This window comes from Talpa europaea (assembly GCF_964194135.1).
Source record: "Talpa europaea genome assembly, chromosome: 9".
NCBI classification, from domain to species: Eukaryota; Metazoa; Chordata; class Mammalia; order Eulipotyphla; family Talpidae; genus Talpa; species Talpa europaea.
In genome coordinates this window covers 21333697-21359618 of record NC_140076.1, presented here as the reverse complement: position 1 = coordinate 21359618, position 25922 = coordinate 21333697, and the positions used below count along the sequence as shown (strand labels likewise).

The window sequence follows — 25922 nt, the reverse complement described above, 5'->3', positions numbered from 1 at the left end:
GGCATTGTGAAGTATGACTGCACACAGTATGGAGTTTCAACACTTCCGGTTTGTTTTTATCCACTTCCCTCCTTTAGAAATAATGATTCTGCTCTTGTTACAACCTGTAATTCTAACCAAAAACCTAACAGAAATGTATTAATCTGAGCAGTTTGCTTTAGTAATCGGGGAAAAAATGAGAGAGACCGCACTTTAGAAACAGAAGCCACTGTTGTCTTTATAAAACACAGAATTGTGCTGTTGCTGTTGCTTGCTTCAGAAGGAACTGTACATTACTGCTGCTTGGATAATTTTACAATGGACTGGACAAGGTACAGCTCAAAGCAGGACACAAACACAAGTCTCAAAGGGAAACAAATGCAAACAAGTACACAGCTGTGGGGCTCCAGGGACATTTCCCCATCCATGCTGGACTTGAGGGATAAAAAGTTCAGAAACTAAAGTGAAACCCAGAGTAGTCACACATGCCCACCAAATGGCTGCTAAGTACAACCTGCCACACCAATCAGGTTGGACTGTGTGCACAGGAAAGTCATTTCATTTTTCCTTATTGCTACTACACCGGGGGACTCAGTGCATTTGACACATTGTCTGTACTTGCACAATTCTTGGAGGGGTTTCTCGTTTCCTTCTTAAAGAAGAAAATCTGCCTTCCCCACCTTATTCTGCTTTTCTGTTTTGAGCCCATTCTTCCACTCCTTTTTTTGGGCTCCCAAACAGAAACCAGAGGTTCTAAGTCAGTAGGAATAGAGTAAGGGGAGAGCACCAACCTAGCCTCTCTCCCTGCCCAGGGAGAAGGCAAATCCTAATAAACAGGGTAAAGAGGAAACTAGAGATCCCTTCTCCCCAAACTGCTTAGAAGGTCAAATAGGAAAACATGCCCTGCATATCCCTGCCATGATCAGACTTTACCAAGGAAGGCATCCCAGCTACCATCCTGGATTGGACTAGGCCCAGTAAATATACATAAAAACAACTTCCTTCAACATAGTTTCCAAAACTGCATTTTGACCAGTTGAGATGACTTCCTACCTGATAGGGAAAGGAACTTCTATTCTTCTTTGTTACACATGATGCTAAGTCTAAAACACTGCCCAAACAGCTTTACAAATATCTCATGGGCCAGCTAAGAAGTAAAAGTGTCCCCTTGGCTGTCCATCTTTGAGTGCTAGCCTCATTGACAGAATTCTGGACAATAAAAACTATCTAAAAACATTGTGGTTTAGCCAAAAAGGAAGCCATGGAGGAGCTATCAAGTAGGTGGGAACCAGGAGCTTTTTAGGGAGGTTTCACACTTTTAGGTACCTTCTTTTGCAGCATTATTCTAAGTTCCCAGCAACCAGTCCCAGGCTTATCCCCAAAGGCCAGCAGTAGCACCTCAACCACCAAAGGATCAGGCTAGATAGGAAAAATGATCATTGAGCAGTGTTCTCCTTTCCCACATTTATCCAAACTTTCTCCATTGTCTCCCCATCACGCTCTTCTCCCCTCATGTTCATTCCACCCCCCCCCAGCCCTCCAACCCTGAATATACCCAAGGAGTTTAACTCATGGACATCCTCAGAAAAGGAAGACTTCAGGTAGACAGAATTAAAACTAGATCTTAAACAAGCCATGAGAAACCAACTCCAAGGAGTTGACTGGTATGGAAATTGCCAGAAACCCTCTTGATTCATGCCAGTTGTGCAGACCTGCTGGTCTGCCTTCATGTAAGTTTAAGAGCAGTCCAGCCAGAAAGGACATCACTGGGTTTGGGGAACAGATTCTTGGTCTTCTGCAGCCATGGAACTAAGCCTGATCTTGCCAGCTAATAGTGAGATCACTGTAGCCATGCAGAGAATTCATCACACAGGCAGGCAGGCCAGCAAGCAAGCTGAATGAATAGAAAAAAAAGGAAAAGGAATCCAGAATGAGAGAAAAAATGACAAGAAAGGCAAAAGAGTGAAGAGAAGGAAGCAAGAGACCTGTCTAGGAGGATGAGGCTGGGGTCCACCCAGCACCTCCTCAGAGTTTAAGAAGCACCACTTTAACCAAATCAAAGAAAGCCAAAGCTTGTTGCCACGCCACTTCTTAACCTGCATGCACCACCTTTCAAACAAGAATGAATAATCCTCAAGGTCAAGGATATTTTTCAAGTCTCAAAGGTTAAAAAATAAAAAATCAGCGCAGTCATTTTCTTGCCATTGCCAAAACTACTCTTGCTTATATTTCTTGAATGGTGTGTATAATGCCGAAGAGCTAAAAACTGCATTTCAAGTTCCAGCTCAAAATCCAATGGAGAGATTGAGGCAAAGAGAGAAAAGGAGAAAACACAAACTTGTTGCTGAGAGTAGGTGGCTACCACCAGCTCCCTATGAACATTTGCAAATGCTGGTGAATGACTGGACCCTCCAGGAATAGTGCCCTGATCCCAGACCCAAAATGCACCCAAAAAGAGAACATGCAGAGCCCATTGTCCCAAGAGAGCTCCCCTCCCCAATGGGTGACGGAACATGAAGCAGACAGTATATGAAGGCGATGGACAGGGCAGATGGAGTGTTGGCATCACTCTCTTTAGGCACTTGTGTAAGGAATGTAGGCTCGCCAGTGAGCTGCCTCCTCCCAGAGCCCTCCATTATGTTCTTCAGCTGGATTGTGCCTGTGGGGCACTCCATGCTGCAGCCAGCAGGAAAGAAGTAAAGGAGGAGTTACTCAACAGTCCTGATGCCTTCTCCATAATTAATGTTTGTGCTACGGTTTGTGAAGTTGCTGAACAAAGTAGCCATCCAGAACAGATCCTGGGATAGACTGTTTTGCATAGCAAATCTGGGTCTGTACAAGGGTTGTACAAGAGTTGCTGGAAAGGGAAAATGGTAGCTTTAGCTGCACAGGCCAGGATTCAGGCTGGCCTTCCTCTGGCTGGCCTCCAAGCCTGGGCTAAGTCTAAAGTGTCATGGCTTCGTCACCAGAATGGGGCAAACCAAAGCCCAGGCTCCTCAAAAAGAGGAATTTCCACACTGAAGCTGCAATTCCTCATCCCAAGAAGTGGGATAGGAAAAAATAAAAAATCAAGGAAAGAGGGGGCCTTGTCTCAAGGCCGGCAGGCACCAAGCTAGAACCCCCTACTTTTGTAGTTCTGCAAGACAGCCATACCCTATCTCTATCTAGGGAGACCAAAATAAATTTTTTTTAAAAACCCATGCCACCCACTCACATGCCCTAGTGGGAAACCAGGAAAAATTCATTTGTGTAAACAGAAGCAATAGGAAGCAGCAAAATCCCTCAGCCTGTCCACAGGACACACTGGAATTTGGGGTGAGCCAAAGTGTCAAGAGGACAATCCAGAGGAAGGAAGATGCACTTGCAGGAAAGAGTGCAGGGCAGTGCAGAGGAGGGAACCTGTGGTAAGAAAAAGATATTATCTGCACAGAGGAAGGCTGGAGAGCCTGAGCCCCATCCCGGGAGGATAACCACCCCCTACCTCGCCAGGCCAGAGAACGAGTCAAGTACACAGTTCCTTCTGATGGCTCAATGTTTCTGGGATGTAAACTCATTGGGCACGGGAGGAATTTCCAGATTTTGGCAATAGACTCAAGTTATGGTATAAAAATAACATTTAGTTTTTGTTCTTCTTTTCTTACTTTTTAGACATAAGGATCTTTTGTTATAAGATATCCCAGTTAAGAAATATTGAAATATAAGAGAGTTGACCATCAGGGAAAAAAGAAGCCAAGAATGAGAAATGCTTTGAAAGTAGCTCCAGACCCGGGAGGCTGGGGAGGAATGAAGATAGGGAGAAAAGGAAGCCTACGTGGAAAGCCGGGGCCAGTCATCTCAGCAGCTCCTAGACTTGAGTCTGAAAGTGCAAATGTCAATGGATTTTAACCATCTTGAGGTTGTGATCTTTTTAAAAGCTCAATGAATATGGAAGTCAAAACCTTCGAATGCAAATAGCTGGAGCTCTGTCTGGAGGCCTGTTGGGTTAGGGCTTTTTATTCCCTACCTAACTCCTCTCCCTCCCCACCCCCTCCCCCCAATGAAAGGTACAAAAGGTTGCAGTTCTGCAGCATTACCGTTACAGGGAAGGCACTGGTTGCCCACCAGCAGGCGGAAGGAAGACAGGGTCGTGTCACTTCAGAGCTAAGTGCCATAGTGCCTTAAGTCTTACTAGGGGCTGGATATCTGTCTGGGAGGTGTAAGGTAGGATAGAAAAGGTGGAGAGAAAGGAATTAAGGGTAGGGGGTGGCAGCTGGGGGAGGAGCAACCAAAACCGTTAGCATTAAAAATCTTCCTATAAACTGGATTCTCAACCCATTAAAACATCTAGTATCCTAAAATATTGATCTGGGTCTTGTTTCATTTTTCTTCTTAAACAAATCTAGACCTTTTCTGATTAAGGCTCCTAAAAAATCCTTCCCTTCTCCCACCCACTGTCTCAAGTCCCTCACTTTCCCATCTAAAGTATCAAACTCAAACCTACCAGCTTTTGTCCACAGGGCTGCAGAGCCGACCTTACCAAGCTGTCAGGCGTGAGTCTTTAGCACTGTGAGTCACATGAGACACCTGTGTGTATGGTGGGCACCAGTGCTGCCCCTTTTGGTCCAGTGGGGTCAGGGCCAGATATGACAAGATGGGGTGAGGGGTGGGGGGCATGAGGTGGATATCAGAGATTTCTGGCTGGTGGTCTGGCTTACTGGCCCTGTTCCCCACCTTTTTGTCCCCTCTGTAGAAGGAAACAAGGCCTTCTGCACTCCCCCCTACCCCACTTCCCTCCTCCCTGCTTCCTCTGGATTTGGGCGGCACAGCTCTTGGGGCTTGAAAAGCTTTCTTCTATCCAGTGAGGTAACAGCGTTCTGCCTTCAAGCGAAGTACATGGTGCGCAGAGTATCCTGGTGAACCTGCACAGCTTTGGCCAGGGCCTGGGGGTCCCGCCCATTGCTCTGCCCAGATATGTGGCTCCCCTCTCCACTGAAAAGAAAAAAATGAAAGAAATCTTTCCTGATGAACTGAGCTAGCTAATCCCTCTCCCCATCCCTAAGGTGCAAATTGCCATAGCAACTTAAGAGAAGACCCCAACAGACATTTGGGCAGATAAGCCCAAGGACACCAAGTCAAAAATATCCATTTCCTTCTACACAAAGAAATTGAAGAGTGTCTGAAGCAAAAAGCCAGCCTGATCTCACCTGTCATGTTCCTTGTCCACCAGGTGGTATCGTGCCCGGAAAGCCACCAGGCGGGCATAGTAGGCAGGTGCTGGGATAGAGACGGAGCGTGTACATCGTACATAAGTGTGGCACAACTGGTACGTCAAGATCTGGAGCTCATCTGCTGTGAAACGGTTGTCGTCCCAAAGGACATAGTAATGGGATGGTCGGCTGGTGCCCTGGGAAGATAGGAAGATGGGGGGGTCCCAGATTAGGCAGAGGAGATGGCTGATAATAGGGAATAGAATGTTCTTGGAAGATCCACCCAAGAACAGACAGACACAGTCACCTATGTCAAAGTACACCTTTTTAATGGACAACCTGCTTAAGATGTTTAAAATGCACTTCTGTTCAACCATATTATGGATTTATTAAGTGAACAATGCTGTTCTGAACATCACTCAGTGATGACTGATACATTCCGGAGGCACTGGGAATAATCAACTTAGTTTTGACCCATCAGAAACCCAAGGACATAGCCCAGTTACCTGGATGCCTGCGTGGCTGCACAGATAGAAGTCAAACTCAAATGGGTGGGTGATGTTGGTGTCCACAGTGGTCCCTGCTGGAATGTTGCCACTCTTCCCAATCTGTGTAGAAACAAAGACAACCAAGATCCCAAGACCTGCCTGGCCCACACCAGGGCCCCGACTCATTCTACTCTGTTTCCACCAGAATCTGAGTGTTAAGTAGAAGTTACTATTCCCAAAGGGTACCAGTTCTAGAAATAACGGGCTTATAAATTCACACAGACTTGTATTTAAGTGCTGGTTTCACCATTTATTAGTGTGATCTTAGCAAGTCATTTCACCTTTATGAGGTTAGCTGTAAATAATAATACCTACCTCACAGGGCTGCTGTGAGGAAGACGCCTTGTACAGTGTCTGGCACATAAGAGAAGTTCAATAAATGGTAGTTCCCTTTCCCTTCTCTGAGAGCTGGTCTATATATGGGGTCTATAGGCCAGGATGCTGGGAGAAGGGAGAGAGTGTATAAGGGAAGAAGGGGAAGGTGGAGAAACTAAAGAAAGAAAATGGCAGAGGAAGGACCACAAGAGCTAAGGGGAAGAAAGGGGCCAGGAAGATGGAGAGGCCAGGGACTAAATGCCCAGATTTTATTTCAATGACTTCCACATTAAGATAGAGGAGACAAGATGAGGGTATGGGTGGCCTCCTTAATCCCTCACTCACTCGCTCATTCTTGTCAGCACAAAAAAGGCGGGTGTGATGGCGTTTCTGCACCACAATGTATGTGATCCCAGGCTGATAGTCCTTTTCCAGTTTGATGCATGCATCACGAATGGCCAGCAGCTCATAGTGGAGGATCTAGGCACAGGGTGATGAAGAAGACAGAGAGACACAAAGCTCCTCTTAAGTTCATGTATCTTTTTAAACTAAGGGGTTGCAATGTGTAATATGACTTTTTGCTCAATCTCTCTTTATAAACTGACACTCAACAATCAGATATGATAAGCCCTTCGTGCCAGAATCAGCCTGATACTCAATTTACCCAATATGTTCCTTCCTTGGCTGGAAGAGTTGACATCAGCAGAGAGCACTCACCTGATTCCTATGCAGAAGGAGACTTAACACTGAGACACAGAATCAAGGTTCACAGAGAAAATCACTAAAATCACAATGTCAAAAGTAAGGTCAATTTCAGAATTAGGATAACAATGGGTTTTTCACTATGAGCAGAAAACATTGGAACCACATATGGTTCAAGAATGGGTGCAGAGAGAGGAGATAAATTCAGTCTTACAAAGAAGCAGGATTATAAGAAAATGGACTAAGACGACACAAGTAAATAACCATAGTCAATAGCTGCTTTGTGGCCTTAATGTCAAACATTGCAAGTCAAAACTCCTTTGATATGGTATAAATAAAATTTGGAGTCAATTAGAACTAGATTTAAACCAATCATTATCTAGTATTACTGTAAGCAAGTTATTTAACCCCTCTAAGTCTCATTTTCTCCGCTTCTACAATAAAACCAACCTCACTAAGCTATTATGAAGACTAAAACAGATAACCAAGTAATAGCATAGAAAACCTCATAGGAGCTTAATAACTGTTACTTGCTTTGCTAAGCTAATTGCTTTAGACTATGGGAAGCTACATTTCAGAACAGAGAAGTGATGATAAATTTACCTGATATTTTAGTACATATTGAATGACTTATAAGAAATTGGACATAATGGTTAAGAGCATGGATTTTGGAATCAGACTGATATATCTGACCCACTTCTACCACTTACTAGCTTGGCTGACAGTGAAAAAAAAAAAATCACTTAACCTTTCCTAGCCCTCACTGCAGCCTCACCCCTGCCCTGGACAGCTCTCATTCTCCTCACTGGACCCCCACATTCAATCCCTCACCCATGAAGGGTGTCATCTCCTCCCTCAAATCCTTCCATGGCACCCACTGCCAAGATGCTCTTGGAGTAGTGTCCTTGTCTTGAACTTCAGTACTGGATTTGAACTGTTAAATGTTTTAATAAGCCCTCCACGTGATCTTGATGCATGCTAAAGTTTGAAGTGTAAGGAATCAGTCTTCAAGGGGCTACCCTTGTGGCACAAGGTGTTAAGATGCAACCTATGAAGCTATTCACAGCCCACATGGTGCAGCAAACCTCTCCTGTCTCGCCTAATGCTCTCCTCAGCAGTGTATTTCAGTAGATCTGCCTGTTCTGCTCCCCACTCTGTCTCTGGTGAATCCTCTCACCCCCTCCTCTGGCCCGTACCCCAGTTCTTTTATGCATAAATAAATAAATTAAAAAAAAAAAAAGAATCGGTCTTCAACATGAACCAACTAGCAAACAGGCGCTGAGGGTCTTCAGCAGAAAGAAGAAACGTCTATAGGTGCGTGTGTACTAGATCGGTTGTGAGCTCTGGTCCCAATCCTACTCCATTTAGCAAAGCTTCCCAAGAAGTAGCACCTCCCAGTGCCAACAGGTATGTAACAGTCTCTCTGCTATCATTAGGCCCTCTGGCTTCAACGTGAAGGTGTTCTCCACTTACTGTGGGCCCTACCTGGGGGAGCTGACCTTCAGGAACCCCATCTCGGTAGAAGATGATGCGGGTAGGCTTGAAGCGGGTTGACTTATAGAATTGGATGAGGAGCTCACGCACCATGTAGGATAAGTCTTCAATGATCTCCTGCCGTGGTCGCTGTACCCGCACTGTAGCACAGTAACGGCTGGGGTGGGCATCCATACTGCCTACCACCTACAATGAAAGAGGCAGAATCAGTCCCAGATCTTACACCTTCCCATAGTCAGGATGTCAGTTTGGGGAAAGATTTCTTAGCAAGAAAGAATGCAATTGAATGAGCAGGGCTTTGGATTCAATGAGCTCCTGGTTCAATCTCTGTTTTATTACAAATGCAAAGTTACTAGGCCTATGATCTTTTTTTCCCCTTGCAAATAGAGATGAGACTACCACCTATTTGCAGTACTGTGGTGATACATATAACATGCTTTGCACAGGGCACAGCCCACAGTAGAAACTTGAAAATTTTGATTTTCCTGCCCCTGAAAAATGGGTATGTGAAATTTTAGCACTACTACCTCAAAGAGTGATGTTAGCCAGTCACAAATTTGTCCTTTTTTCAATTCATGTGCTAATCTACACAAAAACCACAGTGACGACTATTCCTGTGGTTGATGCAAGTAACATCATTTTCAAAGGGGGTAGTGGCCAGAGCCTAGGATGGGGCCACTAGGAAATTAGACATAAGCACAGTATAGGGTTTCCCTGATTTACTGAGATAAGAACACTCTGCCTAGAGAAATGTGAGGATTGTGAAAAGAGAAGTAAGAAGAAAATCCCTAAGGGCCAGGGGGCAGAGAAAAGTCAAAAGAGGAACTGGAAAGACATCTAACCTAGTGGGTAGATTGGGGTAGGGATGCGGAAGAGGAAAAGATGGTCCTAGCAACTAAGTAACTCCTGGAAAAGGCATTTCAAAGAAGAGATAGAGCAATCCCAATCTCAAAAGTGGGTATATAGAGAGAAACCTGAACACAGAGCAAGAGAGAGTGATGGACTGGGTCAAGTCTTTGGCCATAACCTACATTCTTATTGATCTCTCTGGGGGAAAAAAAAGATACCATACAAAGTTAGTTTTATGAAGATACCAAGGGTTAATAGATATATCAATATAACTGAAAGGAGACAATCTTATGAAAGGTCAAGAGTTAGGGCTGAGAGAAGGAAATCATGTGCAGCCTTGGGGGCTCAGAGCAAAACCTTAAGATGGAAAGTATCACTCACTGCTGTGATAGAAGGTTTTTTCCCATCTCCTGCTGGGGGATGTGTAACATCTGCTCCCAGGAATATCACTGGCTGTTGAAAGACAGCAGAGCTGAACAAAAAGAGAAAAGAAATGGTGAGGAGTTGGGTCTTCCCTTCCTGGCACCATTAGCACCCACTCTGGTCCTCTCACCCTTGTGTCTCACTGACTCTGCCTGGTCAGGGTTATATCTTTTCATCAATCCCTAGCATGGTAACTTGCTTGACAAAATCAAATAGACAACAGTGTTCATACCGCTGGTGTGGGACTAGGATGTTGTTAATGCCACCAAGTTTGACATTGATCTTGAGGCAGAGGTTGGACAGAGTCTGAGGTGAAGTCTTGACCACGTTCTTCACTTGCACACACTGTGTAGCCATTCCCAATAGTGTATCTCCAACACGTTTCACTTCAGCTAAGAGCAGGAGAGAAGTGATTAGTGCATTCACCAAGTATTTACTGAATGCCTCCTAGATGCCAGGCAGTATAGGAGGTGCTAGTACACACAATGGTGACCAGAAATACATAAGGTCCTAACTTTTACAATGCTAATTTATCACTAACAATCACTCTTACAGCAACTAATTTTTAAAAATCAAGAGAAGCACAATGATTAATGCTATCACAAAAAACTCCATGGAGCTACAAAAGCATATAAGGGGGTAATAACTGAGCTAGGAAAGCATTCTTGAGTAAGTAATAATTGAACTGAACTCTAAAGGTAGAAAAGAATTTAGGATTTTGAGAAGCATTTCAGGCAGAGGGAATGCAAAAATGCGTTCTGATAGGAGATTGCAACAGACAGAAAGAATGTGGTCATTAGACTTATCTAAGGAAGAAATAAGAAGTACATAAGGAGAACAGCTCATATTAAGAAAGCTGTTGTTAAGATGGATAGAAACAAATTGATTCAAGAAATATTTAAGTAACAGAGACTACATGAGTAAGGGAAAATAATTTTATGATAACTTTTGAGTTTAGTAGTCTGGAATAAAGATATAAATCTGTGGGATATTTAGATATTAGTGACTGAAGGCATGATCTTGGTGAGACCACCAAGGAAGAGAACAGAGTGAAAAGAGAACTCAGACCTGAATCTTGAGGAACTCCCAAAATTTGTAGAATAAGTAGATGAGTCTGTGAAGGAAGAAAATCCAGAGTAGAAAGAAGATCAAGATATTGTTGTACCATGCCTGCCAGGGGCAGGGGGAGTGTTTCAAGAAGTAAGAGGTCAACAAACACTGCTAAGAGATCAAGTAAAATGACTAGAAATGTCCTTTGGATTTATTGATACCAAAACAAAAATTAATGTATACAGGCAAAACTGTTTTGTTGAAAGAAAATACCAAGGAAGAGATCAATGAAGGGTTTGTATGCTTTCAATAGCAGAAACATGAGCAAATTCAAAAAGTTAAGGGGCCATTTTACTTCTAAGAGAGATGGAGTAGTTAGTGGTAACCCAGTGCTCCTGGAGAGAACATTCAGAAAAGTCACATTTAAAAAAAAAAGTCATCTTTTTTAAAGCAGCAGGGACAAACTGAGATAACAAGAACTGTAGGAGCTAAAAGTCCAGAGAGGTAAAGAATCTCAAACAGGTGTGCTATCTTCTGCTTTTACCCAGGGTATATTTTCAGATTCTAGGTGTGGACAGGAGGCTGAGATTGCATGCTTTACACCTGAGGAGGAACCACTGTCAGGGGAGAGAGAAAACAAGAGAGTTTTTGGCAGAGACACACTAAATGTTAAAATCAACATTTTTTAAAAAAGAAAACATAGACTAGTATTCTTATGACATTGGGAGTCCTTAAATAAGACACAGAAAAGACTAGGCATAAAGGAAAAGTACTGATAAACTAGACCTCATAAGATTTTAAATTTTGTTCACCAAACCCGAGGAAGAAAGTAAAAAGGCAAGCCACAGAGAGAAAAGATATGTGTAATAGACATACAAAGGCATTATGGAGATCACCTAAATCAATAAGGTTATTCAATTAATTTAAAAAGATAAGACTTAAGTTGGCATTTTACGAAAGAGGCTAATGAAATACCTAACAGACATATGAAAAGATACTCAACTTTTTCAATCATTACAGAAATCAAATTAAAAGCACAACACAGAATCACTATATACCCATAAGAATGGCTGAGATGAAAGACAATATCAAGTTTGATGAAGATGTAAATTATCTATATCTTTCATACAGTGAAAGTAGAAGTATAAATTGGTACAACTAAAATCCCTCTTAGATATACACCCAATAGAAATGGATATATATGTGCATATGTACAGGACATATAATAATGTTCACTGAAATTTATAATAGCCCAAACTGGAAATAACCTAAATATGTCTGCTTAACAAGATGAATAACATATGTAAGTTGTGCTATATTGATATAATGGAAAAAAATAACAAACTACAACTACATAAATATGGATGAATTTCACAATGCATCCATTTATATAAAGTTCAAAGGCAGGTAAAACTAATCTCTGGTGCCAGAAATCAGAATAGTGGTTACCATTGATAGGGAGGGGAGTTGTGACTAGTAGTCCTGGGTTGTGGTAACGTTCTGCTACCAGAACTGGGCTCTATTACACTGCCGTGACACTATGAAATTTCACTGATTTAACATAAGATTTTGGTATGTATGGTATATACTTCAATAAAAAGTTTACGTTAAAAAAAGATAGTATCAATTAGTAGAGAAGGAGTTGAATAGACTAAAAACAGGATGAGCTCTGGTGCTATATCAGAATTGGGCAAACATAACACTATCCTATACTTTCACGGCAATCACACCACCATCTTGACCTAGCTTTGACTATCATAGGGAGAAATACACTCACTTGCCCTCCCAGGAGGGAGGATGGAAGAACTTTAGGAAAATCTAACTGCTCCTCTTAACCTGCGGCCTTAATTCCTAGGCTGATGGCCCTATTGTCCAAGTATTTTAATCAAGGTATTAGCCTGGAAAGAGGAATAACATTATTAACCTTAGGAAAAGGAAAATTCTCAGAGTAAGCATGGCCTTCCCCAGGCATGCTGTACTATACTTCCCAGGCAAGCCAAAACACTGGAGTCTTACTTTAATGGAGGGAACCTGAAACATTAATTAATATTCAGAGAGTTCTAAAAAGCATCCTTATTTTCTATCCAAGGGCCATCAATTTAAGACCCAAGAGAGACATGGATAAGAGATCAACATACTTCCGTCCAGAAATAGTTACTTCTTATCATGTCAGTGAAAGACTATACCTCAGGCATATAGGTACAGAGGGAAGATTATTTCAGAGCAGAATCAGATCTATTCCATGATCAAAATAACAACAAACAAGGTGGCAACTGATCAGCAGCCTGATAAAACTTCTAGAGGAATCTAGAAAGAGATGAGTTTATACTCAATGTGGAATGAAAGACTTCAAGAAATAAGAACTTTACTCTATGACTTGAAGGATAGAGAGAAGTTCAATGGCAAGGTGGGGGATAAGAAGAGTACTTAGATCTTCTAGGCCAAAGCAAATGATATGAGCATAACCACAGACTGGAAAACACAGACAAGAAATGAGCATTTAGAGGTCTACTATGTGCCCTGCAATGCTGTTAGATGCAGTTTTTAATGTGATTAATTCATTAAGTTCAGAAAGATAATTTGTTGAAATTGGTAAAATGGCATAGTCAGGATTGAAATCCAGTTCAAATTCTAGAACAAGCCAGCATATGTGGCAGAGAGAACAGGATAAAATAAGGCAGAAAAGGGTAAATAAAGATCAGAGCCATGAAAAACTTTATTTTGTGAATGCGGATCAATGAAGGTTTTTTTGGAATACAATCACAAAAAGTCTAACTCAGCAATGTATTCAAGAAAGACTTAAGAAGAAATACAGAACTAAGTTGAGAAATGTGGGTGGACAGGTGGGAATATATCTTAAGACTGTAAAAAAAAAAAAAGGGAGGTGAAACAAAGATAAGATACACTGTCTCCAAAATTTAGACAAAGCTACCCAGAAACCATTGTGATAACAAACACAGAAGAGAAGGGTTTACTAATAGAGAAGATAAACTACTAAATAGACTATCCACCAAAACACTTTAATAGACTACATGTCTTATTTACTAGAGTGTTCAGGACCTAGCACAGTGTTTCACACACAGATCAATAAACTCTTGTAGGAAAAAAGAGAGGGAAAAAGGAAAAATGGAGGCAGCAGAGAGCTGAAGGCTGGATCAAGATTTTTTTTTAAAAGATTTATTTATTTATTTTTGTACAAGAACCTGGGTATAAGCCAGATGCGCGGGAGGATGAGAAGATTCACCAGAGGCAGAGCAGGGAACAGAACAGGTAGACTGAGGAGATAAAATGCTGAGGGGAGCAGCGGGCGAGATAGGAGAGGTCTGCCACGCCATGTGGGATTCTCGCCAGCAGGCCGGGATCGAACGCATGCTGCAGAGGCTGTGGACAGCTTAACAGTATGGCGCTCAACTGCCGGCGCCACTAGGGAGGCCCTGGATCAAGATTTTAATAAGACATTGCAACATACAACAACAATAGATGATGGCTGAAGGAACTGAAGTGGAGGAAAATTTCACCAAAATGTAAAGACAGAGAGAGGGCAGAGTGTAGAGAGCTGAAGAATACCAGATATTCCTGGTAATGACAAAAATAAGGAGAAACAAAAGAGAAAATATCAAGAAATCAAAGGAAGAGTAAACCGGAAAAGGTCACTGGTGACCCTCTGTGGAGAAGAGGTTTAGGATAAAGGTAGAAGTAGTGAGATGACAGAGGTGAAGGAGTAAATGGCTGGTGAGGAAATGCATGTAGTGAATGCGGAGAACTCACTCAAAAATTTTAATGATGAAAAATAAGAAAGCAGGAAGACAAAAGTTAAAGGAGATGGCGTAATTTTAGTATGTTCAAAGAAGGGGACTCTGAAGATGTTTGAGGGATAAAGGGTATGAAGCTCTAAAACCAGACTGGTCTGGGGGATGAGAAAACACATGGATTAAGCAAACTAAGAGAAGGGACCTCTCTTCCTTGGAGACAGAGAGGTGGAGAAGGAAAATGGAGTAAGAGAAAAGTATTGAGCCAGAAATGTAAATAATTATTCCTATTTTTAATGAGAGAAAAGAGAGAGAGAGAAAAGTTCTCAAAAAGTCTGAGTCATTTATTTCCAGGAAATGGAACACTAACAGAACCAACACAAATTGTGCTTGGGTGTGCTGGACAATGTAACAGACAACACACTCCTAAGGGTTGGAATCTTCACAACTTAGCCTGGCATAAAGACCAACATACAGAGGACCCCAGTAAATGATGTGGGGAGGGGGTATGAGCAGGTGAGCAAAATCTGGTAAGAGTCAATGGCTCATAGAGGCTGCTATTCCTCCTACAGCAGGAGCATTGACATTCAGGAATAGCTCCAAGCAGAAGAATCCATGGAGTCCTCCCTAGGAGCTTCCAGGGAGCTACCTTGAAAAGTCTTATCATTATTACTGTCCCAAGAGAACTGTACCATATACTGGTGTCTTCCCTGGCAGGATGACAATAATGAGCTGCAGCCCTGAGTAGGTGTTCTTGAGATGCCGGAACATGGGCTCCACGCTGTCTGCCCCCTGTGCGTATTTGCAGAAGCAAGGCTGACCCTGGATGGGCATCCCTGCATCCTTGGAAATCTTCCGCAGCTGGTCTGTGAAGTTCCTGCAGGATAAGTATGGTGATGACAGGTGGCAGTAAGTTTCCCTTTAATATCTGACCGAATGCCTCTATCTTTAGGTGCCTAACACTGTAACAGGCACTGAGGGATTCTAAGATGAATTAGACATGATCATAGCTAGTGTAAAAAACACATTTACAGTTGAATAGGACATGACAGAGTATACTAAGTGTTCAATGGTACAAACAGAGAGTTAAGAGAGCCTGAGAAAGGGGCCTGTGGGAATTTTCATGGTCTCCACCATGTCCCACTCAAGCAGTTGACTCCTGTGCTCTGTCGAAAGTCCACAGCAATAGGCAAGTGCTCAAGAGGAAGGTCTCTTTGCTGAAAATGTAATAAATAAGGTTTGAACAGTGATCAGAGCACAGTGGATTCTCAGTAAAACTGAGCTCTATCCTCCCCTCCACTGCTGCTTTGAAGGCTGAGCACGAACAATTAAACAAGCTTCTTTCCTTTGGCTTTAGGGCTTTACACCCTGTAAATGGAAGACAAAGCTGAAAAAGAAGATACACATGCAACAGATTTTTAAAAATCAAGCTACTTAAACATAATAGACAATGAGCAGCAGGAAATTTAATTTGTGAAAATACTGCCTTTAGATTAAAAATAATAAAGTACCATTAAAAATGAAAGCAATTATTTAAGGGATGTTATTATACAGCATATAGACATCAACATGAGATTATACAACCCTAAGGAGTGAGAAAAATTTTCACACGGAAAAACAAAAAACAAATAAATATGGCATGAAACTGAAATTTTAAATAATTTATAGTTCTATAAAACATATAAATTGCATAGGAATGTTATAATAATTCATGACAGAGACTGCATCAGAAAGGAAGGATGGGACTAGAACAGAGGATATAAAGGAACACCAAATCTATGTGTAATACTTATTTTTTAAAAGAGGCTAAAATAGGGCCTCCCTGGTGGTGCAGGGGTTAAAGACATAGCACTATCAAGCTATCACCAGCCACTGCAACATGAGTTCAATTCCTGGCCAGGGAGCTGACCCACATGGTGCAGCAGACCTCTCCTGGCTCACCCGCTGCTCTCCTCAGCAGTGTATTTCAGTATATCTGCCTGTTCTGCTCCCCATTCAGTCACTGGTGAATCCTCTCACCTTCCCCCCAACACCAGTTGCCTCATCTCTGGCCTGCACCCCAGTTCTTGCATGCATAAGTAAATAAATCTTTAAAAAAAAAAAGAGGATAAAATAAATATGACAAAACTTTTGGATGATGAATACATGGATGCTTGCTATACTATACTAGGTTTGTAAAATTTTTAAAAAGAAATGCTAAAAAAAAATACAATCTATTGTTTCACATAAATAAGAGTCAGAGGCTTGATGGATTACTAACAATACTTCTTCCAATTCTCTACCTTGTATATAATTACAGGGCAACCACTTAAAAAGTCAATGTGTTACTAGATTCCACTAGTGGGTCTCTGCTTCAAGGAAAGTGGTATTCCCAATCTTTATACTACTACATCACGCTTGGGATATTATGCTGAGGAGCATAAGAATGTTGAAAGAAGTCTATGATGGGGAGGGTCATAAAATCCTTTGCTAAAAGAAGATGTAGGTGCAGGAATGGGGTCTCTTTAGCCAAAAGAAAAATTCTGAGGATTGACTCTAGAACTTCCTTATCCATCCCCAATTACCAATCTCTCTACCTCCACAACCTCCTTCACCTCTTCTCTCCTCTGTGTCAGTGGGAAGGGTGTCTTTTCCTGTGTTCTGGACACCATCCCCTAATACATACTTAGGAATGTCGGTCTATTTCCTGTCCAGTTTTTCTGAGTTCTATTTTCAGCATCTGTTCGCTATGTATATTCTCTCTGGACAAGCTCATCCACTGCCATAGTTAAGGACTCCCAAATCTCAACCTTTGGCTCGGAATGACACATCTACTGATCCAGGTGTACATGTCACCTACTTAGGTCCTATAATCAATCCAAGGATGTCTGAAGAACTGACTCCTTCCAATTCTGGGATTTGAGGTTTAATAGTTTCTATGCCCTAAAATATACAAAACAAGTGACTATTTGTTAAAAGACCTGGACAGGGGAAGAACGTGGGAATAAGAGAAAAGCACATAGTGAACAGAGCTACCAAAGAGGTGACACAAATGCTAGGCCAAGACTAGGAGCAGCCTCGACTAAGTAGGGCTCAAATTCTAAGAACTCAGCAAAAGGGAAAAGAGGAACACACAAGAGAAGGTGTAATTGTAAAGGTGGTACTTATGTACCTGAGGGGGAAGAGGAGGGTGCATGGCAGCCATAACTAATTCTTATAAAAACCCAAAGGCCAGGGAAGGGGAGGGGCAACAGCAAGATGGTGAGGGCACAGTGGACTATGGTGGTGGACTATGGGTGTCATGGTAGTGGGTACAACATGGTAACAACACCTGAGGTGGGAGATCCTGTACATCTAATACATAAATAACAATATAATCCAATACCTCAATAAAAATAAATAGACAATCCAAGGCCAGCTGAACCCACCAGGGTGCACACCTTCTATTATCCTCACCAGAATTGATGAGGATTGATGAGTACAATTCTATCTAAAGAGGTTAGATCCATGGAGTCTTCCTCAGTTCCAGAGTCATTGACTCCCCTCAAAACCCAGAGAGAATAGTAAGTCACCAGTTTAGAAGACAGAAGGATCTATCAACAGTATACTTTAAATGAATGAATTCTGTGATATTGAAATATATCTTAATAAAGCTGTTTTTCCTTTAAAAAGGAAAAAAGATAGCAGAGAAAGGGTCAATGATTTTTTCATTTACTCATTTAAGACCATCACTCCCCTAACCTTTTCCTTTAAACCATTGGACTCTTTTTTCTTCAGAGCTGACACCTACTCCCAGACCTCAGCCACAGGTGGCTCAGAGGCCTCATATTCACCTAACTCAGGTCACTTAGTCCTGCCCAAACAAATTCTGTATACAGGAAAAGACAGCTCAAAGTATAAGCAGAACAAGCTGCTCTTTTTTTGTTTTCCAATTAGGAAAACAACCTGAGCTTTGAAGTCTCAGGTCTGATTTGATGCCAACTCTATCACTTTCTTGATATGGAAACCTAATACAAGTTACTTTTAACCTTTTTTGAGCCTCAATCCACTAAAAAATAGATCACCTATTCCCTATAAAGACGAAATCAAAGAATTAGGTACAATGTTGGCATAAACATCATAGTCATCACTAGTACTATTTACTACCAATTATAACAATAAAATAATTCAGGCTTCCCTTAGGAAATTCATGCCCTGAAATCATCAATTCTGACATAGCTATGGCTCCTTATTAAGAATCCTGACCACAGATGTACAGAAAAGGAACAGGCAGAAATTTGAACCAGACAGCACAGGGAGGAATAGCCACGGTTCAGAAAGAGGAGACTATAAATCAGACCTTGGGCCCTTGGGGGAAGGGAAAGGTAGGAAGCTTTAGGGTCCTTCCCACCCTTCCACCCACATACCCAACCCTCCTTACTTGAGCACCTCTTCTCGACACTGTTTTTGGGGTGCGAAGCAGGCGATGGCCCAGACTTTGATCTCAATCCCATTGTAGAACTGTTTGCCCCGCATGTCCCAGACACCCTGATTGGGTGTAGCAATGGCCCGGTTCTGGGGATAGGCAGAGGGGGCGCCCAGGTGAGCCTCAACAGAGCCAGGTGAGTAGGGGAGCAAAAGCCCCTGGCTGGACAACCCAACCTTCCCCCCAAATGCCCCAGAGATGTTGTCTGGCCCTGACCCTGCTCACCCGGCCGCCGTACTGCAAGATGGGCGCCGGCAGCACTCTCCCTGTCACCTCCGTCATGTCATCCTTCACTTTGATCCCAAATTCCTGGATGTAGGGATCGAGGTTGTAGCTGGCATTCTTCATCTGGAAAACAAAAGAAAGGGCTCTCAGGAGAGCAACAGCTTGGCAGTACTGTCTACCCTCTGGGTCACAAGGAGAAAGCCCTGAAAGAGAAGCTAAGGCAGGTCAAGAATAGGCCTAAAAAGTGTGTAGGGGAGGGGAGGGAAGAGGAGAGAACAGAAGATGAGGTAAATGGGACCAGAGAACACAGGGGAAGTAATATAGTAGAGATGGGACTCAACGTGCCTACAGGGTCAAGACTCAAGAGCATCATGGAGTCCCAGGCAACAAATCTAGACTTGTGTTCTCCTAAGTGCTACCAGGTACCTCAAGAACTGAGCAACCAAGCATACATTTCTGCAGCCTCACTGACCAGACGGCTGATCTCCTCCTGTCTGTCTGGGGCCGATCTAGCAGTAGCCTTTATCATGGTCGAAGTCTGGTTATCAGTCAGCTTCTTAATGCAGCGCTGCCCCGCCACAATGTTACAGACCTGAGGAAACAAAGATAGGTAGCCAGTCACCTAGTACCCATACTGCAAGAGTAAGGGAAGAGACCTTGGCTATCAATCCTGGGAAGTGGAATACAAACTTCCTTGTGCATAGTTACTAAATATCCATGTGCAATACAAAAGAAAATATAGCCATTTTATGATTAAGAACTTAGGATCTAGAGCAAGGGATCATGTCTCATGTGCTAAATGGAAGAGAATAACAATCTCATAGGGTTGTCTAGAAATTAAATAAAGCACTTACAGAAAACTGAGTACAGTTATGGAACATAGTTAACACTCAATAAATTGTAGTATAAAACTACAATTACCATAGGACCTTGCATAGAGTCTTTGAATACTAAATAACTTCTTATACACAAACTGGATTCCTAAGATAGTAGGCAGCACTCCAATGGTGGCAGGCAGTCAGTTGCTTCAACTGCAACCTACCAGGAGAGCAGGGAAGGTTCTTAACTTTTTTTTTTTAAGGATTTACTCATGCATACAAGAACTGGGGTATAGGCTAGAGGTATGGGGGTGGGGGGGTTGGATTCACCAGAGACAGAGTGGGGAACAGAACAGGCCGACTAACTGAAATACACTGCTGAGGGCAACAGTAGGTGAGACAGGAGAGGTCTGCTGCACCATGTGGGTAGCTCCCTGGCCAGACTGCGGGTAGCTTCACAATGCTGTGCTTAACCCCTTGCGCCACCAGGGCGGCCTGGCTCTTAATTCTTAAGCCCCTCTTATAGATGCTTACTGAGTTCTTGATCAAAAAGCACTGCCTATTGGCTGATAGTGTCCTCTATTGGTTTGAGGAACATTTGGTTCCTCTGTTTTGGATCAGAAGAATTCAAGAGATCAGAAAGTGATTATACAAGACTTTCATTTCCCAAAATACTATATTAAGGATGCCATGAATAAGAAGCCATTTAGCAGAGCAGAGCAGAGAGCCAGTAGGTTTAGAAGACCTGAGTTTGAAGCCCATTTCTAGGTGATGAGGTGATGTTAACCTTGACCATTCTGAGACTGCTTATTTAATTTCAATCATAGGAAAAAATGCTTGCTGTCTCAAGAGGCTATTGTGAGAAATTAGAAATGTAAACTTTCTTCCCTAGGGCCAACATTCCGTAGATATTGGTTCTTTTTCTAATTTCCAGGGTTCATGCTGAAAAATGGTAGAGAAAACCAAGTCAAGGTCACCTGCCCTTAAACTCCACATCCCAAAGAACAAACAAATTAGTTAATTCACCTAACGAAAATCCAGAATTGTTGAAATTTGAAGTTGTTCTCTTGAAGGCACCTTAAAGTTGCAGCACTTTCTACAGATGATTTCAGCTACAGAATCAATACTAGGAAAAAGACTAAAAAGCAGTGTACTGCTATTAGGAAAGCAAAACTGGTATAGCCATGGTGGAAAACAGCATGGTGATATCTCAAAAAATTAAACATAAAATTACGTATGACCCAGTAATTCCACTTCTCAGTATGTATTCAGAAAAAGTGAAAGCAGGAGCTAGAATAAATATTTGTACACTTCTATTCATAGCAGCATTATCCATTAATAGTTAAAAAGTGGAAACAATTCAAGTGTCCATCATTGAATGAATGACTAAACAAAATGTGGTAAATGAATACAACAGAATACACTCAACCTTAAACAGGAAAGAAATTTCGACACAGGCTACAACATAAGATAAATCTTGAAGGCATTATGCTAAGTGAAACAGGTCAGTCAAAAAATGTCATGTTATATAATTCCATTTATAGGAAATGTCCAAAACAGACAAATCCAAAGAGACAAAAGTAGATTAGTGGTTACTAGAGGCTGGTGAAGGGCAGACAGCAGGAATGGTAAGTAACTAATAGGTATGAACTTTCTTTTGGGGGTGATGAAAATGTTTTAGAATCAGGTAGTGATGATGGTTGTACAACTCTGTAAATATACCAAAAACCAGCGAATTGTACATTTTAAAAGAGTGAATTTTATGGTATGTGAATAAAGATTCTAAAAAAGAAAATAAAAGCTGTAACAGACACAATTGATCCTGCACCTCTCTCTAAAATAATCACGTACTAGTTTTCCCCTCATACACCACATGCCACTCATGGCCTTCTGTCTATCTCTCAAAAAGATGCAAGCTCTCTGCTGCTTTGAGTCTATACCATATACTTGCTATTTACCTGCTACCTGGAAGGCTCCTTCAAGTGTTACAAGATTGACACTATCTCATAATTTGGGATAATGCCTCATAATGCCTCCTTAAAGAAACATTCCCTGATCACAATAACTTAGCTAGCACTCCATCTTTACTTCTATCCCTTAACCTTTACATTACTATTCTAATGCTTACTACCATCTGAAACTATTTTACTTCTTTATCAATTTATTGTCTATCTCCCCTTTCGAGAACATAAGCTTCATAACAGGAACCTTGTTAACCTCTACATTCCCAGCACCTAAAAGAGTGTATGACACATGGTAGGAGCTTAATAAATGTTAAATAAACAATAGTAAAAATCAAGATATTAATCATCATAGAATTTATTCATATTGAAAACTATCATTTAAACAGAAGTAACATGAATTTGCTAACAAAGCTCAGCTTGTAGTAGAGATTATCTAAAACCTACCTCCTAAGCTGGGACTGCTACTTAAAACTTCTGTCTACAGGGCCTCCCTGGTGGTGCAGGTGGTTAAGACACACCCTATGAAGCAATCCACAGCCACTGCAGCATGAGTTTGATCCCCGGTCAGGGAGCTACCCACATGGCGCAGCAGACCTTTCCTGACTCGCCTGCTGCTCCCCTCAGCAGTGTACTTTGGTCTATCTGCCTGTTCTGTTCTGTTCTGCGCTCTGTCTCTGGTGGATCCTCTCACCCCCCCAACACCTCTGGCCTGTTCTTGTATGTATAAATAAATAAATCTTAAAAACAAAACAACTTCTGTCTCCACCTCAGAGAACATATTCCCTTCACACCGCTTTCTGTACTCTTAGTGTTCTTGGGTTTTGTGATCTCTTTTCCCTTCACCCTAACTCCCTCTGGCAGTCTTACCTCTAAGGGTAGGTAGGTATGCTTTTGTTCCTGTCCAACCTGCAGGCAGGGCAGGTGGGGATATTTGAGCTGAAGGTTATATTTCTGCTTGAAATACTGTGCCACTGTGCACTCCACGGTCTGTCCACTTTCCAATTGCAAGGGAAACCTGTTTGGGGGAGGGAAGGAATGTCACAGCTCAGCATTCAATCCCAATTCTCTAAATTCTCTAGACAAACAACCATGGGAAGTCCCAGACTTGACTTTTCCTCTGTCTTGTCTTTTTGAGCACTGCCACTCATAGGAGCAGGCAAGAGATCCTAACATTTACAGAACCAAAATAGGAGACAGGTGTCTTCCAAGACACCTGCTCTATAGTAGAGGCTCAAGGAAAATAAGTAGAGACCGAAAAATAGTAAGAGTACCAATGAATCTGGGAAGGTTGGGGAAGGATAATATCAAATTCCTACAGCTTATTTTTGAAAACACGGTGAGCCCAAGGCTCATTCTTAGAGTAGGGTTGAAATATTAATCCTCTAGCATGACTAAACAGCCCTTCCAACTTACGTCTGATGGCTAGCAGGGCGGCGGGTAACATTACACACTCGGTATTTCCTCTTCATCTGTCCACAGTGGGTTACTTCCACCTTCAGGCCTGGATACACATACAGTTTGTCAGGGATATACCAAAGATTGCTTATGTGCCCAGGCTTGGTCTCTCCCCTGAACATCAAGAGGATTTCCTTTTAAACACTGCTTCATTCTCTGCCTAGTTGGTTCCTCACCCTTGATCTCCTTGGTGAAGCGCACACGCTGAGAGTCCGTGAGGGGTTTGGGCTGCTCGTCTATGTTCCGGATGTCCAGTACCTCACACATGAACTCAATCACCGGCTGTGCCTTGTAGAAGGCAGTAGCTGAGACTGTGGGGACAGGGTAGGTATAGTTCAGTTCAGGTGTTGTCTGCTAAAACAAATGGAGGTACTGCTCTTTACACCCTCTTCCTTGTAGGGTATTGGGGTGGGGGAGGGTCCCAGGGCTACAGGGATTAGACTAGGACTGTGGTTGCAGAGCTGGGAGGGATGAGGCTGGGAGTGTGGTCACTGGATTCAGGGTGCCCCTGGCTCCATAGCTCTCCCCACTCACCATCAATGTTGAGCATCATCTTCCACATGGCAGGGCGCACAGACTGGTGAAAGCCGAACCAGACCTCGCGCCCACCCCCCAGCGGGTGGTAGTAGCCCTCAGGCGGTGAGAAGAAGGAGCGGCCCACGGGGGTGTACCTGGCAGGGACAGGCAGAGAACTGGTCCCTCGGGCACAGGCCCCCACCCTGTGAGGCATCCTGGGCACGGAGGAGCCCTGGCCTGGAAGGCAGGACACCGGGGCTTTAATTCCAGCTCTGATCCTTTATTAGTTGGGTAACTGACCTTGTGCAAGTCTTTACCCTTTCTCTGCCCTGCTGGGACAGATGGGGTGAGGTCCAAAGAGATCTAAAAGGGACAGGGCCAAGGCTTTAAACCATCTAAATGTATATGCACACTTGCCTGGCATAAGGTAGAGTTTCAAAGAACTGTTGATTTGAAAGATATCCAGTGGGACCTTAACATATGCTCATTTCCCTCCTCCCCCCATAGCAGTTTTGTCACCACTAGTAGCCCAGATACTAACTACACCCAGTACCTCATGGATGCCAGATGTCTCATAGCCACATCCAAGGCTTGCACAGATTCCAGGGGAACAGGGATCTGGCCACTGACCAGGGCCTCATGCAGCATGCGCCAGCTCACTATGGCTAGCCACTTGATGGAGACCTTGAATATTCGATCCTTCCCTTCCCCAGGAATAGTCACCTCAAAGTCAACCTTTAAGAGAGAGAAAAGGATGAAGGATTACCAATGCTTTTGTTGGACAAATCCCTGACCTGCCCCAACTGCACCCTACCCCATGAATTTGCCAAGAATCTACTCCTTAAGCTAGGAGGCTCACAAGGAAGTTAGGGACTCACAATGAAGACTTAAGAGTAAATAGAGCCCCTTAGTCTCCAATCATCTTGGCTCAGTACTTCTGTCCCTCTCAATCACTCCTAATAGGAAGTCCTTTAAGTCTACTTTAAGTCTATTCTCTGGGACAAAGACAGACATACAGAAAGTTAAATAAACAGCAACACCTACCATTCCTCGCTCCAAAACACTTTCTTAGTATAAAAGATGAAAGGAATATCTGGACTGCCAAACTTCAGACAGGCTTACATGAGCTCTGTCCCACCCCAGACCCAACACAGGTCTAGACTGACTCCAAACCTTACCCGTTCATTTCCAATGGGCAGTGCTGTAACAGTGTAAATGTTCTTCTTTCCATCATACACAGGCTTGCGATCACCAAAGATCTGAGGCTTGAAATGCTGGACCATGTATTCCACCACTTCCCTGTAGGGGATAGGAGTGGCCTGTGGAAGCTGAGAGACTACCACTTCAAGCTTTTGGAAGTAAATCAAAGTCCAGGCAATGTCCCACCTACATTCTCTCCTAGTAACTGCTCTAATCTTATCTACTCTCTAACAGTGCTTCTCAAACGTCAACATTCATATGAACCGCCTGGAGACTTTATCAAAAAACAAATTCTGGGCCTCCCTGGTGGCGCAGCGGTTGAGCGCTGGGTTGCGAAGCTGCCGGCGACCTCTGCAGCGCCGGTTCGATCCCCGGCTGCTCCCCGGCCACCAGAGGAGGGTCCCACATGGCGCGCAGACCTCTCCTGCCGCCTGCTGCTCCCCTCAGCAGTGTACTTCAGTCCTTCTGCCTGCTCTGCTCCCTTCTCTGGCTCTGGTGAATTCTCTCACCCTCCCGCGCTTCTGGCTGTACCCAGCGCATGTGTAAACAAAACAAACAAACAAACAAACAAATAAATAAATAAAAAACATGCCTCTATTAAAAAAAAAAAATCTAAAAAAAAAAACAAATTCTGATTCAGTAGGTTTAAAGCAAAGCCTGAAGTTCTACATATCTAACATGTTCTAGAGTGGTGCTTCTGGTCCTCAAATCATCAAGGTTTTAAAGGAACCCAAAGAGTGTTATGTGTGTGCCTTCTAAGCCGAGGGGGAAGATAAGAAGAGAAGGGCTTAATTCCAGATTCTATTCAGAATCAGGGGCAGAATCCATGCTGCTCCACTCCCCAGGATGATACATAAAAAAGACAGATGGGACAGATACATGAGTTGGAATAGGAACAAATTATAGAACTTTATCTCTTCCGTCTCTTTCAAGCCCTTGTTCCACACCCTGTTTTCTCACCCATTATCATCTTTTCCTTGATTTCACTTCCTGTCCTCCTAGATT

At 42.8% G+C, this 25922-nt stretch overlaps 1 protein-coding gene across 4 annotated transcripts in view; it reads right to left on the bottom strand.

Moving 5' to 3' along the window:
• Window positions 1–4838: 4838 nt before the first annotated feature.
• Window positions 4839–25922, bottom strand: part of LOC311176544 (protein argonaute-1) — a gene marked incomplete at both ends in the record, with an annotated part of 28536 nt that continues 7452 nt past the window's right edge. Inside the window, 17 exons of one of the 4 annotated variants that reach the window (XM_084242160.1) lie at window positions 4839–4947; window positions 5163–5362; window positions 5672–5773; window positions 6374–6508; window positions 8216–8410; window positions 9455–9545; window positions 9729–9888; window positions 14988–15172; window positions 18695–18828; window positions 18956–19087; window positions 19437–19556; window positions 22614–22761; window positions 23160–23247; window positions 23378–23512; window positions 23736–23872; window positions 24271–24452; window positions 24896–25016. In XM_084242160.1, the coding sequence (XP_084098286.1) occupies window positions 4839–4947; window positions 5163–5362; window positions 5672–5773; window positions 6374–6508; window positions 8216–8410; window positions 9455–9545; window positions 9729–9888; window positions 14988–15172; window positions 18695–18828; window positions 18956–19087; window positions 19437–19556; window positions 22614–22761; window positions 23160–23247; window positions 23378–23512; window positions 23736–23872; window positions 24271–24452; window positions 24896–25016 (2374 nt within the window). Of the gene's footprint in view, window positions 4948–5162; window positions 5363–5671; window positions 5774–6373; window positions 6509–8215; window positions 8411–9454; window positions 9546–9728; window positions 9889–14987; window positions 15173–18694; window positions 18829–18955; window positions 19088–19416; window positions 19557–22613; window positions 22762–23159; window positions 23248–23377; window positions 23513–23735; window positions 23873–24270; window positions 24453–24895; window positions 25017–25922 lie in introns of all 4 variants that reach the window. The other 3 variants (XM_084242161.1, XM_084242162.1, XM_084242163.1) reach the window with 3 other exon arrangements.